The 18,470-nt window shown below is 45.7% G+C and overlaps 1 protein-coding gene across 1 annotated transcript in view; it reads left to right on the plus strand.

The window, feature by feature from the left end:
* Window positions 1-18,470, plus strand: part of DOCK3 (dedicator of cytokinesis 3) — a 141,689-nt gene that overhangs the window by 11,010 nt on the left and 112,209 nt on the right. Inside the window, 2 exon segments of the mRNA XM_081850458.1 lie at window positions 13,379-13,462; window positions 17,948-17,988. Coding sequence (XP_081706584.1) covers window positions 13,379-13,462; window positions 17,948-17,988 — 125 coding nt within the window.

An 18,470-nucleotide genomic window follows, 5' to 3' on the forward strand; every position in this document is an offset into this window, starting at 1 on the left:
CAAATACCAAGAAAGTTGTGGTGATTGCTATGAGGTAGGTGAAAAAAACCAAGAGGCCGATGCCAATTTGCCAATTGGAAAAAACTCCTACCAGGCCCCCTGGGCAACCTGGGCGACCAACCATGGGTCCATAGCAAGGTCAAGCGAGAAGCTACACACTAAAGGGAGTGGTGGGTGGGTGACTCGAGGAAATCAGCAGCACAATGGAGGTGAGAGCTGGCGCGGCCGCATTTGAGCGGCTAAACCACACCCCTGAGCTGGTACCCGATTGGGTGCCCATCTGGGAGGCGTGGCGCGCCAGCAACGATGGCAGGTCAGGGGCCGGAACTCCCCCTGCGAAGCGCGGCTCCCGCTCACAATCCCTCCCCTCCGGAAGGAGGAGAGGCTTTACAAGAATGCTTGAGTAAGTAGTAGCGTTGTTCCTATTTACGTAGAACATGTAATTATCTTAGTGGTATGAACCTGTTCAAAATATGTAATATATCATGTGAAATATGAACAAAATAGAGAAAAGTTGATTGCCATGGGAGTCACTGTGCTTTGAATAGGATAGGTTATGAGAATTCCACATTAAAATTTGCTATAGATTATCCATACTTTGGAGTATAGTTTGGGTTTTTACTATAGATTATCCAAGCATTTGGCTGTATAGAGATTTGAAAGAGTAGCATGAAGATCCTATATATGCTGATAGTTCCATATCAAATTCTGAAGTGTCAATTACATATGTAGATCATAATTGAGAGCAACTAACAGTACAATCCTTTATCTGTCTACTCGGAACATCCCATTGATTTTCATAAGTGTTGGCTCCCATGTACGTGGGTATAGGATTGCTGCATTCAGCTTGCAATTTAAAGCACACATTGAAGCGTAGGGTGAACATGACCCTCAGAATCTCTTTCCTCATTACTGTGTTCACTTTCAAACTCAGACCAAACTAAGACCAGTCTTTTAGCTTGGCAGACTGGATGCTGTGCCAAATTTAGACCTGAGGCTGGCCTTACCTATTACAAGCATAATATGTAGCTAAAATGGTTTAAACAGCCATGTGGATGTAGGAAGCCCACATTCAGCACCTCTGTACAAGAAGGTAAGAAGAGGCTGCTGTATCAGACCTATGACCTATCTAATACAGCAGGCTTCCTCAACCTTGGCCCTCCAGATGCTTTTGGCCTACAACTCCCATGATCCCTAGCTAGCAGGACCAGTGGTCAGGGATGATGGGAATTGTAGTCTCAAAACATTTGGAGGGCCGAGGTTGAGGAAGCCTGTAATATAGCATCCTGTTCTCAGAGTGGCCAACCAGATGCCCAAGGGAAACACATAAGCAGGATCTGATCAGACCAGAGGCCTGTTTAGCTCAGACCAGAGGGCCATAAACTCAGTCATCGAGCATCTGCTTTGCATGAAGGAGGCCACAAGTTCAATCCTGCCATCTTCAGGTAGTTCTCTGAGAGAGACTCCTGACTGAAACCCTGGAGACCTACAGCCAGTCATTGTAGCCTGTAGATGGACTAATGATTTGTTTCAGTATAAGGCAGCTTCCTATAGTTCTATCCCTGTGCATTCTGTTTCCTAGAGTGGCCAAACATATACCTTTGAGAGGACAGCAAGGCAGACATGAGCACAAAAGCACACTCCGACTTGTGCTTCTCATCAATTTAGTGGCATACTGACTGTGATACTAGAGGTAACATAGGCATTGTGACTAGTAGCTATTGATATCCTCATCTTCCACCTGTCTGGGATTCAGAGTTTTAAATTCAAAATCCTCAAGGCAGAGAACAAAAATAATACAGTTGAATATAAACCACCAAACTTCCAAAAGGTACAGTAAACAGAGTCTAAATGGCAGTCAGTAAAACCAAACATGTGACAGTTACAAAACCTATTTTAAAAGAGCCTTGTGCAGTCTTTTGCAGGCACCCTCTCTGTAGTGCCTAAAGAATGATGGAACCATCAAAGAGTTTTTTAAATGTGGAAGTCACACGGTGGCTGCTTCCAAACAATACACCTGTACCAGTGAGACCCTGGCATGCTAGCAGTCACATTTTGGTGGCGTTGACATTTTGTTCTCAATATCTGAAGCTGGGCTTAGCAAGTGAAACAAGTCAAAGGTGTTTATTTTTAGCATGACCAAAATTGAAATGCCATTTGGCCTATGCACAGGTTAAAAGGGGTTTGTACAGATGGTGTAGAGTCTAGAGAGATTTAGATGCAGATACAGTGAGACGATATCAAGGACAAGACAAGAGTCATGTTGCAATGAAAAACAGGGTTTTGAACTACAGAGGAGTTGTACTAAATATGTGCATGGAGTGAAGGTGCAACACAGCATTGCCAAGAATCTGGTCTATGGCTCATCTAAAGTTGTTAAATAATATGAAATACAGTGGTACCTCGCGTTACGTACTTAATCCATTCCGGAGGTCTGTTTGTAACAGGAAACTGCTTGTAACATGAGGCACACTTTCTCTAATGGCGCCTCCTGCTGCCGCGCACCACTGGAGCGCAACTTCCGCTCGCATCCCGGGGTAAAAGTTGCAAGAAGGGGCATCTACTTCCGGGTTAGCGGAATGCATAACCTGCAGCATTCGTAAGGGGGACAGTACGTAACTGTTATGTACTGAGTTGAATAGGATCCAAACTGCAGCAGTCTGATTGGTCCTAGAACAATAGGATTCAGAATGCAGCAGTCTGATTGGTCCTAGAACAATGCAGCAGTATGATTGGTTAGCAGGAACCACCCAATCATGCTCCAGATAGAAGTGAATCCACAACCTGATTGGCCTACAGTAGAATCCTGGAATTAGCCAATCATGTGCAGCCCATTGTGTAAATAATGTATATAAAGCAGATACTTTGAGGGGACATTCATTCATTCCTCCTCACCACTATGAGCTGAATAAAGAGCATGAAATCACTTTGCGACTCTGAGTATATTTCACTGGCGACGAAGGTGGGATCCCGCTGAGCTGACTGCCACACACAGCACCGCAGCACCGCCACCTGCCGCACCGCTGCCTCGCACCGTGTATCCAGGCTTCAGCTCCGGGACACAAGGAACTCAGAATGGCAACTGACAGCAGCTTCTCGCCATTCAACCCAGCATCTGGAGACTGGGAAGCGTACGCCTCCCGTTTCACCTTCCTCCTAGAAGCCAAAGGGGTCACCGATGAAGAAGACGCCAAGAAGAGGGCAATATTCTTCAGCGTCTGCGGAGAGGAGACATTTGAAATCGCCCGGGCTCTCCTTGCGCCTGAAGACGTCGCTACTGTTCCATACAAAACAATAATGGAACAGCTGAAGGGGCACTTTTCGCCACAGCCCTCAGTGGTGGCTTGTCGAAATGCCTTCTACGCAAAGCGGCAAGCCCCTGGGGAAACCATAACTGGGTTTGTGACCTCTCTCCGCCAAGCTGCCCGGTTCTGCAACTTCTCAGAGCTGGAGAACATGCTTCGTGACCGCCTCGTCGGTGGCCTGAAGGATGAGAAGCTGCAACGACGCCTCTACGCTAAGAAGAACCTAACGTTCCAGGTCGCTCTGGAGGAGGCCCTGGCAACGGAAGCTGCTGAGAGGTCGACGCAAGAGGCACGGCTGAGCCAGCCGTCCCAACCGAGGGTCCACCACGAAGACCTCACCAACGACTCGGGATCCGACAGGGAGGAGGTGCACCGAGTACAGCAGCGCACTCAAGCAGCCCACATACCACAGCTGCCTCGACGAGAAGGAGGGAACTGCGCAAGCTGTGGAGAAAGTCACGAGAGGAGGACCTGCCGTTTCCGCAACGCAGAGTGCAGGCAGTGCAGAAAATTGGGACACATCGCCCGGGTGTGTCGGGCTCGGCCCACCCGAAGCCAGGCATCAGATGACCAATCCAAGAGCCCCAGGTCCCGGGGCCCAACGCACCAAGGCAACTCGACGGAGCTCACAGACTTCCAGGTATACCAGTTGCCCCACCCCAACGTAGAGAAAATTTATGTAGAGGTACAGATAGAGGGGGCCCCATGCCGCATGGAGCTTGACACGGGTTCAACTCTATCCATAATCTCGGCAAGGACCTTAAGGAAACTGTGTCCTACTGGGGGTCCCAAACTCAGGCCGGCCCCATTCACCCTCCGGGACTTCCAGAAACGTAAGGTCCCCACAATGGGGGTGGGGACCTTCAGGGTGCAATACCGAGGGCGGACGCGGCAACTGGACTTGCTTGTGGTCAAGGGCCCCTACATTAGCTTACTGGGGTTGGCATGGTTTGGACCACTGGGACTAGCCATCACCGGGGTGAACCACATGAGCTTACAAGTGGACGTGGACGCCATATGCAAGGAGTTTCCGGGGGTTTTCGATGGGAAATTGGGACAGTATACGGGCCCCCCCATTGCTCTACAGCTTGACCCCGCAGTACGACCAGTCAGGCTCAAGGCCCGCCGGGTCCCATTCGCCCTGAAACCCCGTATAGACGAGGAATTGGACCGACTCGTGGAGCAAGGAGTGCTGGAGCCGGTGCCTAATGCCCCCTGGGAAACCCCAATCGTCACACCCGTCAAGCCTAATGGTTCGGTCCGCATCTGCGCAGACTACAAATGTACCATAAACAAGGCCCTCATGGCCCATGCATACCCAGTGCCAGTGGTCAGCCATGTCCTTGCCACCCTGGCTGGGTCGAAAATTTTTGGCAAGCTGGACTTGGCCCAAGCATATCAACAGCTGCCAGTAGATGAGGCCACAGCAGAGGCACAGACGATTGTGACGCACAGAGGAGCGTTCAGGGTAAAGCGGCTGCAATTCGGGGTCAGCGTGGCACCAGGCATATTCCAGAATCTAATGGACTCTCTCCTTAAAGGGATTCCTGGTGTCACCCCCTTCTTTGATGATGTGTTGATTGCCGGGCCCACACCAGAGGAGTTTGAGGACCGCCTCCGCACTGTTCTGCACCGTTTCCAGATGGCGGGTCTCAAGGTGAAGCGGGAAAAATGTCTACTAGGAGTGCCTCAAGTGGACTTTCTGGGATTTATGGTGGATGCAGAAGGGGTTCACCCGACTGGGGACAAGGTACGGGCCATTTGTGATGCCCCAGCGCCCAAGAACAAGACTGAACTTCAGGCCTTCTTGGGATTATTGAACTTTTACCATTCCTTCCTTCCCCACAAGGCGGCGGTAGCGGAGCCCCTACACAGACTCCTGGACAAGCGGGCCCCTTGGGTGTGGGGCCAGCGCCAGGAGGCCGCATTCCAGGCAGTCAAGGACTTGCTTGTCTCAAACTCGGTCTTGGCACACTTCGACGAGAGGCTGCCGGTGGTGCTAGCATGCGACGCCTCGCCCTATGGCATCGGCGCTGTCCTGGGACACCAACTCCCGGATGGAAGAGAGGTACCGGTAGCATACTTTTCCCAGACACTCAACGAAACCGAGCGGAACTACTCGCAAATCGACAAGGAGGGTCTGGCAATCGTGAAGGGAGTAAAAAAATTCCATGATTTCTTGTACGGGCGGCCCTTCACCGTGGTGACTGACCACAAGCCGTTGCTTGGCTTGTTTGCCCCCGAAAAGCAGACCCCCCAAGTGCTGTCTCCTCGCGTCCTCAGGTGGTCAATTTTCCTTGCCAGCTACCAGTATGCACTGATTCACCGCCCTGGAAAGGCGATGGGCCATGCAGACGCCCTCAGCAGGCTACCACTACCGGAAACAGGCCCCGACCCAGCACCTGCACAAGAGGTTATGAGCCTGGAGCTGCTTCCTGACCGCCCCATTCAGGCACAAGAAGTTGCACACCATTCCAAGAAAGATAGGGTCATCTCCCGGGTCCTGGACTGGGTGTGGAGGGGATGGCCCAGCCGCAGCCCCGGGCCAGAATTCGCCGGCTACACAACCCGCAAACATGAACTGTCAGCCCACAAGGGGTGCCTGTTATGGGGAAGCAGGGTCGTTGTTCCCCAGCCCCTCCGCAAAAGGGTCCTCACAGCCCTACACGAGACACACCCAGGGGTAGTAAGAATGAAGGCCCTTGCCAGGAGTTATGTGTGGTGGCCGGGGATCGACGGAGAGATAGAGGCCTGGGTCAAACACTGCCAGGCCTGCCAGGAATCCCGCCCAGATCCCCCAAGGGCCCCAGTCCAGTCCTGGGAGTCCGCCCGAGCACCATGGTCACGCCTGCATGTGGACTTCGCTGGCCCCTTTCAGGGGAAAACATTCTTCATAGTGGTGGACTCCTACACCAAATGGCTGGAAGTCGCACTGGTACCGTCCACTTCTACGTCCGCAGCCATCCGGGTACTACGCAGGCTGTTTGCAACCCACGGGCTCCCTGACACTCTCGTCTCAGACAACGGGACTGCATTTACATCAGGAGAATTTCAAACCTTCACAGTGCAGAACGCCATCCGCCACATCCGTTCGGCGCCATTCCACCCTGCCACCAATGGCCAAGCAGAACGCATGGTGCGGACCACCAAGGACACCCTTCGCCGCATGACGCAAGGGGATTGGGAGTACCGCCTTGCCACATTCCTTCTAGCACAGCACAGCACCCCCAGCTCAACGACTGGCCGGAGCCCCGCTGAACTACTAATGGGTCGGCGCCTTGCAATCAGATTGGACCGCCTTCACCCCGATAGAGCTCAGGATGAGGTAGTGGTGGGGAAAGGCAGGAACCCCCGGACCTTCGAGGCCCAGGACCCAGTGTACGCAAAGAATTTTGGGGCAGGCCCTGCATGGGTACCTGCCACAGTCACCAGGGTCACGGGCCCCGTGTCGTACGAGGTGCTAACAGATGGGGGGCAATGCTGGCGCCGCCACTGCGACCAGATACGGCGACGATTCCCGGGAGAAAACCAGGAGGAGGAGGACAGGTCAGAGGAGTCCCAAGGGAACAGTGGGGCAGTGAGGCCCATAGAGCAGCAGGGGCAAGCAGGAGAGGCAGAATCAGTAAATACAGAGAGGACCCGCGAGGCCGAAAGGACACCGGAACCAGAACCACGACTGAGCGAGCCGGTTGCGCCAGACCAAACAGCCCCATCCTTGGAACACGAGCCAGAACCTGAACCCCGGACCAGGGAACACCCCAGGCCGCAACGCACACGTAGGCCACCGGCGTACCTTGAGGACTATGAATGCGACCTTCCGGGCAGGACTGGAACTTAGAGGGGAGGGGTGTTATGTACTGAGTTGAATAGGATCCAAACTGCAGCAGTCTGATTGGTCCTAGAACAATAGGATTCAGAATGCAGCAGTCTGATTGGTCCTAGAACAATGCAGCAGTATGATTGGTTAGCAGGAACCACCCAATCATGCTCCAGATAGAAGTGAATCCACAACCTGATTGGCCTACAGTAGAATCCTGGAATTAGCCAATCATGTGCAGCCCATTGTGTAAATAATGTATATAAAGCAGATACTTTGAGGGGACATTCATTCATTCCTCCTCACCACTATGAGCTGAATAAAGAGCATGAAATCACTTTGCGACTCTGAGTATATTTCAGTAACACAAGGTACCACTGTAGGGGTATTAAGATCTGTGGATTTTCCTGGTTAAATATGGATACCAATGTCTGTGATAATTCATCACTCTCTGATCCCTGTATCAAGCCCCATATCAGGGCTATACTTCTCTATAATGCTGCATCTCAAGGCAGATAGTGTTCATTGTTTCCTTTTTTACATAGAAAAGCAGCCTTCATCTCAGTAGCATTAATTCTACTAAATTTAGATGTGGCTAACATACTTAATAAATCATGGTAGTCCCACACACGGCCCTCAAGGCATGTCCTTTTGTGGACCTCCAGAGTGCATTCTGGGAAGGTGTCCTGTTGATCTCAGAGGAAAGTGCCAAAGCGCCTTGGCAAGCCTCACAGAGGGGGAGGAGGTGGTCTCAGCCTCTCGGCTGCGTAAAAAGCTTAAGCGGTCGGGGGATGGCGGGCCAAAGCAGTCTGTCCAGGTTGGGGGGGGGTAGTGCATGTGTGATGTCACACATGCACAACCACCACTCCACCCAAATGATCTGTGTCTAGAAAGCCTGGGTGGATGAGCCCTGAGTAAAGAAACAGCAGTTTAGGACAAAGAGAGACATGGAGCAGAGGGAGGGAGTTTTGAGTTAAATGTTAGAAGCAGCTTGGATGCAAGATGTTTGTCTCGGGATCTGATGTGAGGTAGCATAACTGCTGCCTGGTAAGAACCAAGCAAGTACAATGTGAAGTGGTGTTAGGTTTGTTAAGATGCCACCATTCTTTTGTTTGTTTTGGCTCATATGTCTGATAAAAGGTTCATGGGTTCTGTTTTAAGTAATTGTAACTGTAGGCTTTTGTTTACAACAACAATAATAATTTTATTATTTATACCCCACCCATCTGGCTGGGTGTCCCCAAAGAGAAAGCTTCTTACTCTTTTTCTTGCTCTGTTCTTATTTAGTGTTCTTAAATTACCTTGCTATTGCTCATTCCAAAGCAAATGCAGTTCATTGACCATACTGCAGGTTAGAAGGGGCTGTGACTGGGAGAAAATGGCATATTACAGTGGTACCTCGGGTTAAGTACTTAATTCGTTCTGGAGGTCTGTTCTTAACCTGAAACTGTTCTTAACCTGAAGCACCACTTTAGCTAATGGGGCCTCCCGCTGCTGCTGCACTGCCGGAGCACAATTTCTGTTCTCATCCTGAAGCAAGGTTCTTAACCCGAGGTACTATATCTGGGTTAGCAGAGTCTGTAACCTGAAGCATATGTAACCCGAGGTACCACTGTACAGCACTTCAGTGTAACTCACACTGAATACAAGTCAGTCTCTGAGTTGTTTTCCAAAAATTCTGCAGTGCTAAACAATGGCTGGAATAAAGCATATCTAGCTGGCTAGAGCCATGAACAGGAACATTCCAACAGAAATTGCAGAGCCCTTATAGGGGGAAATAGCCAACTCATGGAAGTCTGCTCCTGGAAACCAGAGCCAAGTAGCTCAAAGTATTTTGGCCCTAGGAAACAGGTCACTTTCACTTTCCCAACCTTAAACATTGCTGTTGCAGGTTGAAACATGTTTAAAAATGGCTGTGGTATGCCACAATTTCTTAATCCGCACCAAGGAATATGCTGGCCTTTTCCTACCATGTGCTATTTTTTGTATGCAGTTGTAAAGTGTTTTCTTAATTTGTGTGTAGAAGAGGGCCCCCAAGGAAAGGGATGTAGGCTTGTTGAACTTGAACACAACAGGCTAATGGATTACTTAGAAATGTGGTGCCAGGGCTCCAAATTCAGGTTGATTTTCGAAGGATGGAGATCAAGGAATATTTGATTTGTAATCTCAGTTTTGTGGTGTTGCTTTGAATTTCAGTGGAGACACAACATTTATAGTGCTTTTTTTTCTAAAATAGGCAGGATTCTGTCAATAATGTAATAAAATAAAATCCTGATGCTAATATTGATGGGTATGATTGTATTGGAGCACATGCAGTCGTGTATGATTTGATCTTTTGGATGGTTGCATCTGTTAAGAGATTCTAATGCAGCTGATGGGAGCCTTTGCCTTGGAGCATAGGTCTGTTTTTTATGGCCGAATAAACCCATCATTATTTCACTTTCTGTGGGCTCTAGGTATTTTATACCAGAAAGAAATTATGTGATTGTAAAAAACTATTAGAACACAGATGTAACTGCTTTAAATTATTTGGATTGAAGCCCTACAAACTTAAAAGTGTATAAAATGAATGCCAATTTTATAGTAAATGATAAAAGGTTAACATGGTATGATTCCACCTCCCCCCTCCAAATGCTTAATTGAGATTTCACCATAGGAGCAGTCTTGAGGACTAGGCTGAAGTCCTGTGTACCAAAATAACTTGAGTTGTATCCTATAAATAGCTCCTGTTGTTTCCTATAGGTCTGGAAGGAAGACAGAGAACAGTCACTATTATCACAATTCTATGAAATCATAGTGCAGCTTTCCATTCTGGTTCCCTTCCTGTTTTCTGGGATTTTGGAAGTTGGGAGAATGGCAAGGGTTGGTTGAAGGCAACTGGAGCTGAGGTTAAGAAGCTGGAACAAGGCCTTGAGTTTATGGAGCAGGGGACATTCATACCTTGAATTTTGGTTTGGTTTGGTTTACAAGGATACTTTACAAGGATACTCCTAAATAGTTGTGGACTATAGTCATGGGCTGCATTTGAATGTAACACTTAAACCATGGAGTAGTGCTACGTGCATGAACCTTGGGCTTCCTCCTCCCCTCCTTTTCTTACAGCATGGTTGTGGGAAGATCTGAAACATTATTCTGTTTTCAACTAATCACAATTAGTCCTTTTGTCTCAAATCAGGACAAAATGTGGTTTTATTCTGACTTCTCTGGACAAACATAAACATGTTTTTAATCAAGTTTATGTGGTTTTATTATATATATTAATTTATTTCTAAATCACTTTGGGACTTCTTAGTGGCAAGGGAAGTACAAATTTTAATAAACCTGAACGGTAATTAACAGCAACCACAGTTTGTGCTGCTTTGATAAAACAAGCTGTGGTTAGTTGAAAATGAAAGCAGATGCTTCAGAACTACTCTTTTGCAGCCACAGCAGAGTTGGAGGGGAAAGCCCATGAGCCTGTTTTTCATTCATGTACCGCCAAGCTATAGTTTAGTGTTACGTTTGAATGCAGTCGTTATCTTCTTAACTTCACAGTAATCTTATGAATGGAGACATGGCAGAGCTGACTTTTGAATTTAGAAGTCAGAAGTCCACTGCTGTGTTTAGTGGACTGGTTGTACAGACACACAAATGCACATACCTGGAGGCCTTCCAATGATTTCTAGTGGAGATAGTGCTTTTTATCTTTCTCATATCTTGCTCTGCAGCTAGAGATGAGCCACAGTGAATTAGTCATGTTTGCTGATGTTACCAAATTGTTTAGAGTGGTTAAAATAAAAAGGGGATTGGGTGAATGGGAATTGAAATGGCAAATGAAGTCCAACGTAAGCAGGTGTAAATTTAACGCATATTGAGGCAGAAAAAAACCCTAACTTCATATACATGAATAGGGTCTGAACTGTCAGTGACTAACCAGGAAAGAGATCTCAGGGTTATGGTGAATAACAATGAAAATGCTGACCTATAATGCAGCAGCTGTGAAAAAAAGTATATTCCATGTTGGAGATCATTAGGAAAAGGATTAAACGTAAAACTGCCAATATCATAATTACTTTCTGATCTGTGGTGTCAGCACACTTTGAATCATGTTCTGGACTCTGCACCTCAAAAAAGATATTGCAGAGCTGGAAAAGGTTCAGAAAAGGACAATAATAACAATCAAGTGTGCAGAACAATTCTTCTGTATGGAAAAGTTACAGTATTTGAGGCTTTTTAGTTCAGAAAAATAGTGAAAGGGGAATGTTAGAAAAAGTATAGGAACATGGTAGAGGTATATGAATTTAGGCATGGTGCGAAGAAAGCAGATAGGGTGGTTCCCCCTTTTTTTATAATACTAAAACCCATGGACACCCAATGAAGCTGTTGGAATGTTGGAAGCCCCAGAACAGGCAAAATGAAGTATTTATTTCCATAGTGCATATTGAAATTTGCAACCATAAAATATAGTAATAGCCACCAATGTGGGTAGTTTTGAAAAAAGATTAGGCAAATTCATAAAGGATAATGCTATCAATGGCTACTAGTCATTACCGTATTTTTCGCTCTATAGGACACACCAGACCATAGGACGCACCTTGTTTTAAAGGGGGAGAACAAGAAAAAAAATTCTCCCCCTCTCTGCTCAGCGCCCCTTCAGCAAAGCGGCAGGAGGAACGGAGCCCCTTCCATTTCTCCTCCTGCTTGGCTGAAGGGGCGCTGCACAGCTCTCCCTCTCTGCTGAAACCAGGAGAGTCTTGTTCTCCTGGCTTCAGTGAAAGGACCCTGAAGCCTGCGGAGGGCAGCGGGAACTTGCGCTGCGTTCCGAAGGCTTCAGGCGGCTATCCCTGAAGCCTTCGGAACGCAGCGCGAGTGCCTGCTGCCCTCCGCAGGCTTCAGGCAGCTGTCCTTGAAGCCTGGAGAGCGAGAGGGGTCGGTGCGCACTGAACCCTCTTGCTCTCCAGGCTTCAGCGAAAGCACTGCAAAGCCTCTGGAGCACGGAGGGAGTGCTCCCTCTGCGCTTTGGAGGCTTCGCGTTGCTATCGCTGAAGCCAAGGAGCCTGCATTCGCTCTATAGGATGCACACACATTTCCCCTTAATTTTTGGAGGGGAAAAAGTGTGTCCTATAGAGCGAAAAATACGGTACCTCCAGGATCGGAGGAAGTATGTTTCTGAATACTAGTTGCTGGAGATTATGAGAGTGCTGTTCAATTCATGTCATTCTTCTGGGATTGACATTAGCATCTAGTTGACTGCACTGATAACAATATTGTGGCCGGATGAGCCTTTGGACTGATTTAAGAAGAAGAAGAAGAAGAAGAAGAGTTTGGATTTGATATCCCGCTTTATCACTACCCGAAGGAGTCTCAAAGCAGCTAACATTCTCCTTTCCCTTCCTCCCCACAACAAACACTCTGTGAGGGGAGTGGGGCTGAGAGACTTCAGAGAAGTGTGACTAGCCCAAGGTCACCCAGCAGCTGCATGTGGAGGAGCGGAGACGTGAACCCGGTTCCCCAGATTATGAGTCTACCGCTCTTAACCACTACACTACACTGGCTCTCAAGCCTACGGCTCCCAGTATTCCCAGGCGGTCTTCCATCCAAGAACTAACCAGGCCTGACCCTGCTTAGCTTACGAGATCAGACGAGATCAGGCGTGTTCAGGGTAGTATGGCCGTAGACATGGCTTTTCTTAGGTTCTTAGTAAGGTCTGATTTAGATGATCCTCCAAAGTACTGGTTTACAATTCAGCCTTATGCAAACCATAGTTTGCTGGTTTCGACATTGTAGCAAACTATGGTTAGCAGTAAATGGAAAACCAAAAGTAAAACTGAAGGGAGTTCATATCTGTGGCTCATCCTCACAACCACTAAGCCGATGAATCAGGGTTTAAAGGTATTTAGTTTAGTAATGCAAACCAAGAGACAATTGTTGGATTTTGCATATATAATAATACATTGTTCCTTTTTAAATGCTTGATTTTGATAAAGAATACAGTATACACCAAATTTGAATTTTAGCAATAATTTCTATGCCTATATTGTTGAATTAGATTAATTATTATTTTGTGAGTCTAAAAATTAGTTGTGTCCACTAAAAAAATGCATGTGACTGTAATGAAGGTGGGATATTATTCATAACTAATATCTTGACACAAAGGCATTGCTAATCTTGAGATAAATGGAATTTAAACAGGAATGTAGTTGCTATTTTTATGTAGCACTATATAATGCTACTCAGCCTCTGACCTTTTTCTGTCTCTCCCCCCCCCCCTCCCCAGTTATATGCAGCTTTCGAGGGCCTGTCCCACAAGGCTTGGTTCTGGAACTGGGAGAAACTGTCCAGATCCTGGAAAAATGTGAAGGTGAGTAAGATGTACTAAAAGTAATTTGGTTATAATGTAGTACCTATCAAACTCTTTGAATTCACTCACATATGAACTTAGTTCACCTTTCTTAAACTCCCAACCTAGAGGTACATGTGAGCATGCCTGGATCTTGTGTATAAGGACATGCATACAACAAACATCTGTGTAGTGAAATATAACATTTGGAATTGTATGCCCATTTATTAGGCATACTTACATAATATAAGACTGGGGGGGGGGAGCAGCAGCACTCCTCCCACATGTATTTGCTTGATCCACTTTCTGGGGGCAAGGGAAAATGGAGAGCTATGTCTGCTGCTGCAGCAGCCAGAATTTAGCTTATTTTTACTTTATATGAGAGTTTCCTGCCTCAGCTATTGCATTCAAATGGTTATACTGATGTGATGAATCTAATGCCACATGTTTCTGTGCCACATTATCCCCCAACATCTTTAGAGCCTTTCCTTTCTCTGAAGAGACCCCCTTTGTACAACCCCTAGTGTATAACACGTCTTCTCTCTTGCTGAATCTATTCTACTTGACTGAATGGAGTAAGCTGTAAGCTGCGCTGCGGCGAAGCCCTTCTCTCTTTCATTCAGCTGTTCCCCTCCTCCATGCAGCCAAATGGAGAAGTAAAAAGGCAAGATAAGAAAGGGGCAATGCATGAAGTGGTGTTGTAGTGTTTCTGCTTTTTGGCTAGCACTTCAACCAGAGAGGTGGGTTCTTCATTTGTATTGTACATTCAGACATAGGAGAATCTGTTTTGCCTTTTGATGTGTTCCTTTGAATCCTCCTGAGCACCTAATCTGCTGATTATACAGAATAAAGCAAACTCCAGCTTCTGTAGCTCCTTGTTTTGCAACAGGTAGGGAAAATCCAACTCTTTTGTGTCCTATTGGAGATCTACAGACAGACTGACACACATACACACCCAGAGAGAGAGAGAGAGAGAGACAGACAGACAGACAGACAGACAGACAGACAGAGAAGGATGAACCCCACAGTTTGAGAACCTATATTTCAATGACTCATTTGGGAACCATGATTATTCAAATGCTTACTAAAACCTACTCTGACCCACTTTCTAGTATAATGGCTGGAGCATTATTGGTTGTAATCCAGTCAGAAAGGGGGTCACCATGTTTATTAACCATCTGTCTACAAATATTTGAACCCTGGCCTCATTATCTTGTGGTAACAGTGTCTAGCAAGAACCTTGATCAAACTGATTTCAGAAATATATCTAAATTGGTTAGTGAATTATGTTAGATATGTCCATACTGCTATTGCTTCCAGTAACAACTTTCCATGTTATTGAAAATAGTCTAATGACACATGATGTTTGCAATAAGCAAAACATGTCTATATTTGCCCCTCCATGCCCTATATATTGAGCTTTTAGTATATTTTGTAGCAAACATTGCAAGCTTTTAGTATCTTAAATGGTGAACTTTTCAAAACAACTTAAGATGGCAGTGCACATCCTATGTGCACTTATTCGGCATTGAACCATTCCCCTGAGAGTAAACATGGATAGGATTGCACAGTTTTCTTTTTAGTGCATTATTAAATTGGTTGCTAAACTCCTAGAAAAAGGAGCTTAAGGTATACTTGGATAAATCTTCCATTTATCTTTTTAGGTAAATATGCATTTTTGTGAATATATGGAGCAAACCACATGAAACGAAGAGCAAAAATCACAATTTCTGTTTTGAGTTAAAAGGGTTGTGTTTTAGCTAGTCAGAATTCTGCTTTTCAATTACTTATTAACTGTCAAGAGAGTTTCACAATCAATTCATATAAATTAGTCATTTTTATTTCTTTATATACATGTAACCCTTAGACTACCAAAGGCCTGGTTCATAAACTATGAAGGATTTTTGTTGTTTGTGTAATTGTCATCTAGAAAACCTAAGAACCAATTTTGACTGGGTGATTTGCCATGCTGCTCACATATCAGGAGTGAATAATGTTTAATTCAACAAAATAAATAAAAGAGAACCACATTTGAATAGTAAAGAACAAAGCCCCTGATGTCCTAGAATCTCCTATTTTTCATGCAGTTGGATAGCTGCAGCAAACCAGCTGGCAACTTGGTACGCTGAGTGCACTTACCCACTCAGTAATGGGTCAGCCGGTCTGGAACGTGTGCAGCCTGGAGTTGTAAAGGAGGTTTCAAGCTTGCTATTTTATGGCAAAGAGACACTTCTACCTGAGCTATCCTGCTCCTGTTACCTTCGCCTTCCTGGTTATTTGCCTAGATTCTGTTGCTGGCTCTTGAGAAATAGATTGGTTGTCAGCTTCTTGAGTCTTGCCTGAAGAGTGATCTGCTTCTCAATCCAAAAATCTATCTAGTCTTCTCTTGTCAATATTTCTATGATTTCAGTCAGCAACCCTGATGAAGCCCTGAGACTATTTAAAACAGATGGGGAGCTGATTATTTACAGGCTGGCGCCAGCCTGTAAAACCTTTAAATTCCTCAGAGGCCCTGCCTCATTCCCACTCCAGCAGCATTCAACACCTACAGCCTTTTGTGTGCAGCTTCACTGCTCAGTCCGCCTCCACCTTTGCCCCTCTGCTTTTCTTTCAGAAGTGCTCTGCATTCTGTACATCACCTGGGTACTCTCAACAGCACTTGAGCATCCTCAGAAGCACTTTAGCATTTTTGAACCACATGGCATTCTCTGAAGAGCTTGTGCAATTTCCAAGGGACTCTGGTCATCTCCCCTTTTGCCAAGATGATCACCCTTCTGAAGCTCAATTTAATATCAGAAATTGATAATGTGAACTGTCAGGGGCTATGAGGAAAGTGGTGGCAAGAAAGCAGTGCAAAAATCTGGATGAAGAGATTTAAACTGCATTGTTTTCATTGCCATGAGAGGGGAAGTGAAGTGGGGAACTCCACTCCAACGCTTTCAGAGATGAGAGGGAAGTTGGCTTTTTGGAGAGTTTGTTTGTTTGTTTGTTACACAACATGGGATGTCCTTTTGAATAATTGCCGAGAATCAGAGTATCAGGTAGAAGGAGAAATGAAAATGACTTTCTTTTAGTTGGGCAGGTGGTAGAGTTTGTAAGCTGTCAGTCGTCTGCAAAGGCAAAATGAATTTGGGGGGAGGGACTTTCTGTGACTGATCAGCAACATTTGGTCCCGCAGGTTGGTTTAGCTATTGAAGGTACCTTAGACTTCTGTCAGGTGGATCTTTCTCTGGAAATCTGAGTGATATTCCAGACTACCCAATTAAAGTTTTCGATCCAAGATTGCAAATAATTCTTCCTCTTTTAAGCCTCATTTTTGTATTCCTCTCTCTCCAGAGATGGTTTGTGTGCATTATAGTACTTCTTCTAAATGCCCACTACTACTCAGACTTCTCCCGGCAGCAGTGCTGTTGTGTACAATGTGAAAGGGTAGGTGGGGAAGGACTTTAAGAGTTTTACTCAGGAAGAAGAGAAGGGATTGAGCCTACAACTTGAAATGACAGGTTAAAATTCTCCTGTTCAAGCAGATCTAATGGTCAGTTTTTTGCAAAAATATATTGCTGGTTCCCTGTTTACCAGAGAGCCATAACTGTGCACAGTGAGTAGTAGGAGGAGGTTTTGATCTTCAACACTGTGGTGGTTTTACCTTCCTCTTAACAATATTTTTGTGGTGTGTTTGGTTTCATTTTGCTATGATATTGGCTTTCTGGCTGGTACTGGTAACATCAAGCATGATGCATACTTTGGGAAAGTGAGGGAGGCTTTCTGCTATTCACTGAGGATCCATTTAAGGGCTCTTGGGGTGGTGCTTTGTAAGGAGAATGTATGGTTCAGTGGTTTACATGCAAAAAGCTCTGATCTCTCCAGGTGGGATTGGGATTCCTGACTGAAACTCCTGGAAAGTTGCTGTCAATCAGCAGAAAATGTTCAGCTAGATGGACCAGTGGTCTGACTCAATATATGGCAGTTTCCTGTGTTGCTTGGGTTCTGTTGATTTTGGGGGCTGACATGCCCCTGATACACCCAAATTTATGATGGTTACCTATGGTATCTGTCCATCTAGTCCCATCAGAGGAAAAGGTGGAGTAAAAATAATTGATGATGATGATGTAGTGATAGACCTCACCACCCTCCCACCAATATTTTCCAACATACTGTCTGGATGGTTTCATCAAACAGTAGTCTGATACCCGGATCCTCCTATGCCTGCCAAGCTCTGTAAGCTAAAACCAATAGGTTGGGTCAACTTAAACCCAAGAGTTTTAGTTGGTTCTCTAAAAATGTAAGAAAAGAAAAGAAAAGAAAAGAAAAGAAAAGAAAAGAAAAGAAAAGAAAAGAAAAGAAAAGAAAAGGAGGAGTCCAAATATCTTACTAGAGACACTGTCAGAATAGTTGTGTACTGCCTTGGAATGGTAAGTGAGTAACAGTATAGAGTTCTTAATTGCGCTATGTATTTATTTTTAGCTTCAGAAAGAATTTAATCTGGCATATTTTGTTGTATTTCAGGATGGTACAGAGGAGTTTCAATAAAGAAACCTAATGTGAAGGTGAGTCTAGATTCTGTTTTAACAAATCCAATATAAATAAACATTTATAAAGTTACTGTAACATATTATTTATTGATTGGTTGATTTTACTACCATGCCTGCCCACACAAACTATGTTGCCAGAGCCTAAAAAAAGGAAAGCTCTGGTAGAGTAGGGAGGGCATTTAAAGAACCGTCAGGATTGCCGCCCTCCAATCAGCAGGTTTGAATGGGGCAGATTTGAATTTGAGTTCTCTGCTGTGACAGAGCTCCCAGGCTGGCCTTGTTTCTGATTAGAAAGAATTACAGTGGTGCCCCGCAAGACGAAATTAATTCGTTCCGCAAGTTGCTTCGTCTTGCGATTTTTTTGTCTTGCGGAGCGCGGATTCCCCAGGTATTAACGGCTTTAAGAACAAGGAGAGCAAACCCGCAAGACCATAGGGAAATTCGTCTTGCGAAACACCTCGAAAACGAAAACCCTTTCATCTAGCGAGTTTTTCGTC

The sequence above is a fragment of the Podarcis erhardii genome, assembly GCF_964252035.2.
Source record: "Podarcis erhardii genome assembly, chromosome: 2".
NCBI classification, from domain to species: Eukaryota; Metazoa; Chordata; class Lepidosauria; order Squamata; family Lacertidae; genus Podarcis; species Podarcis erhardii.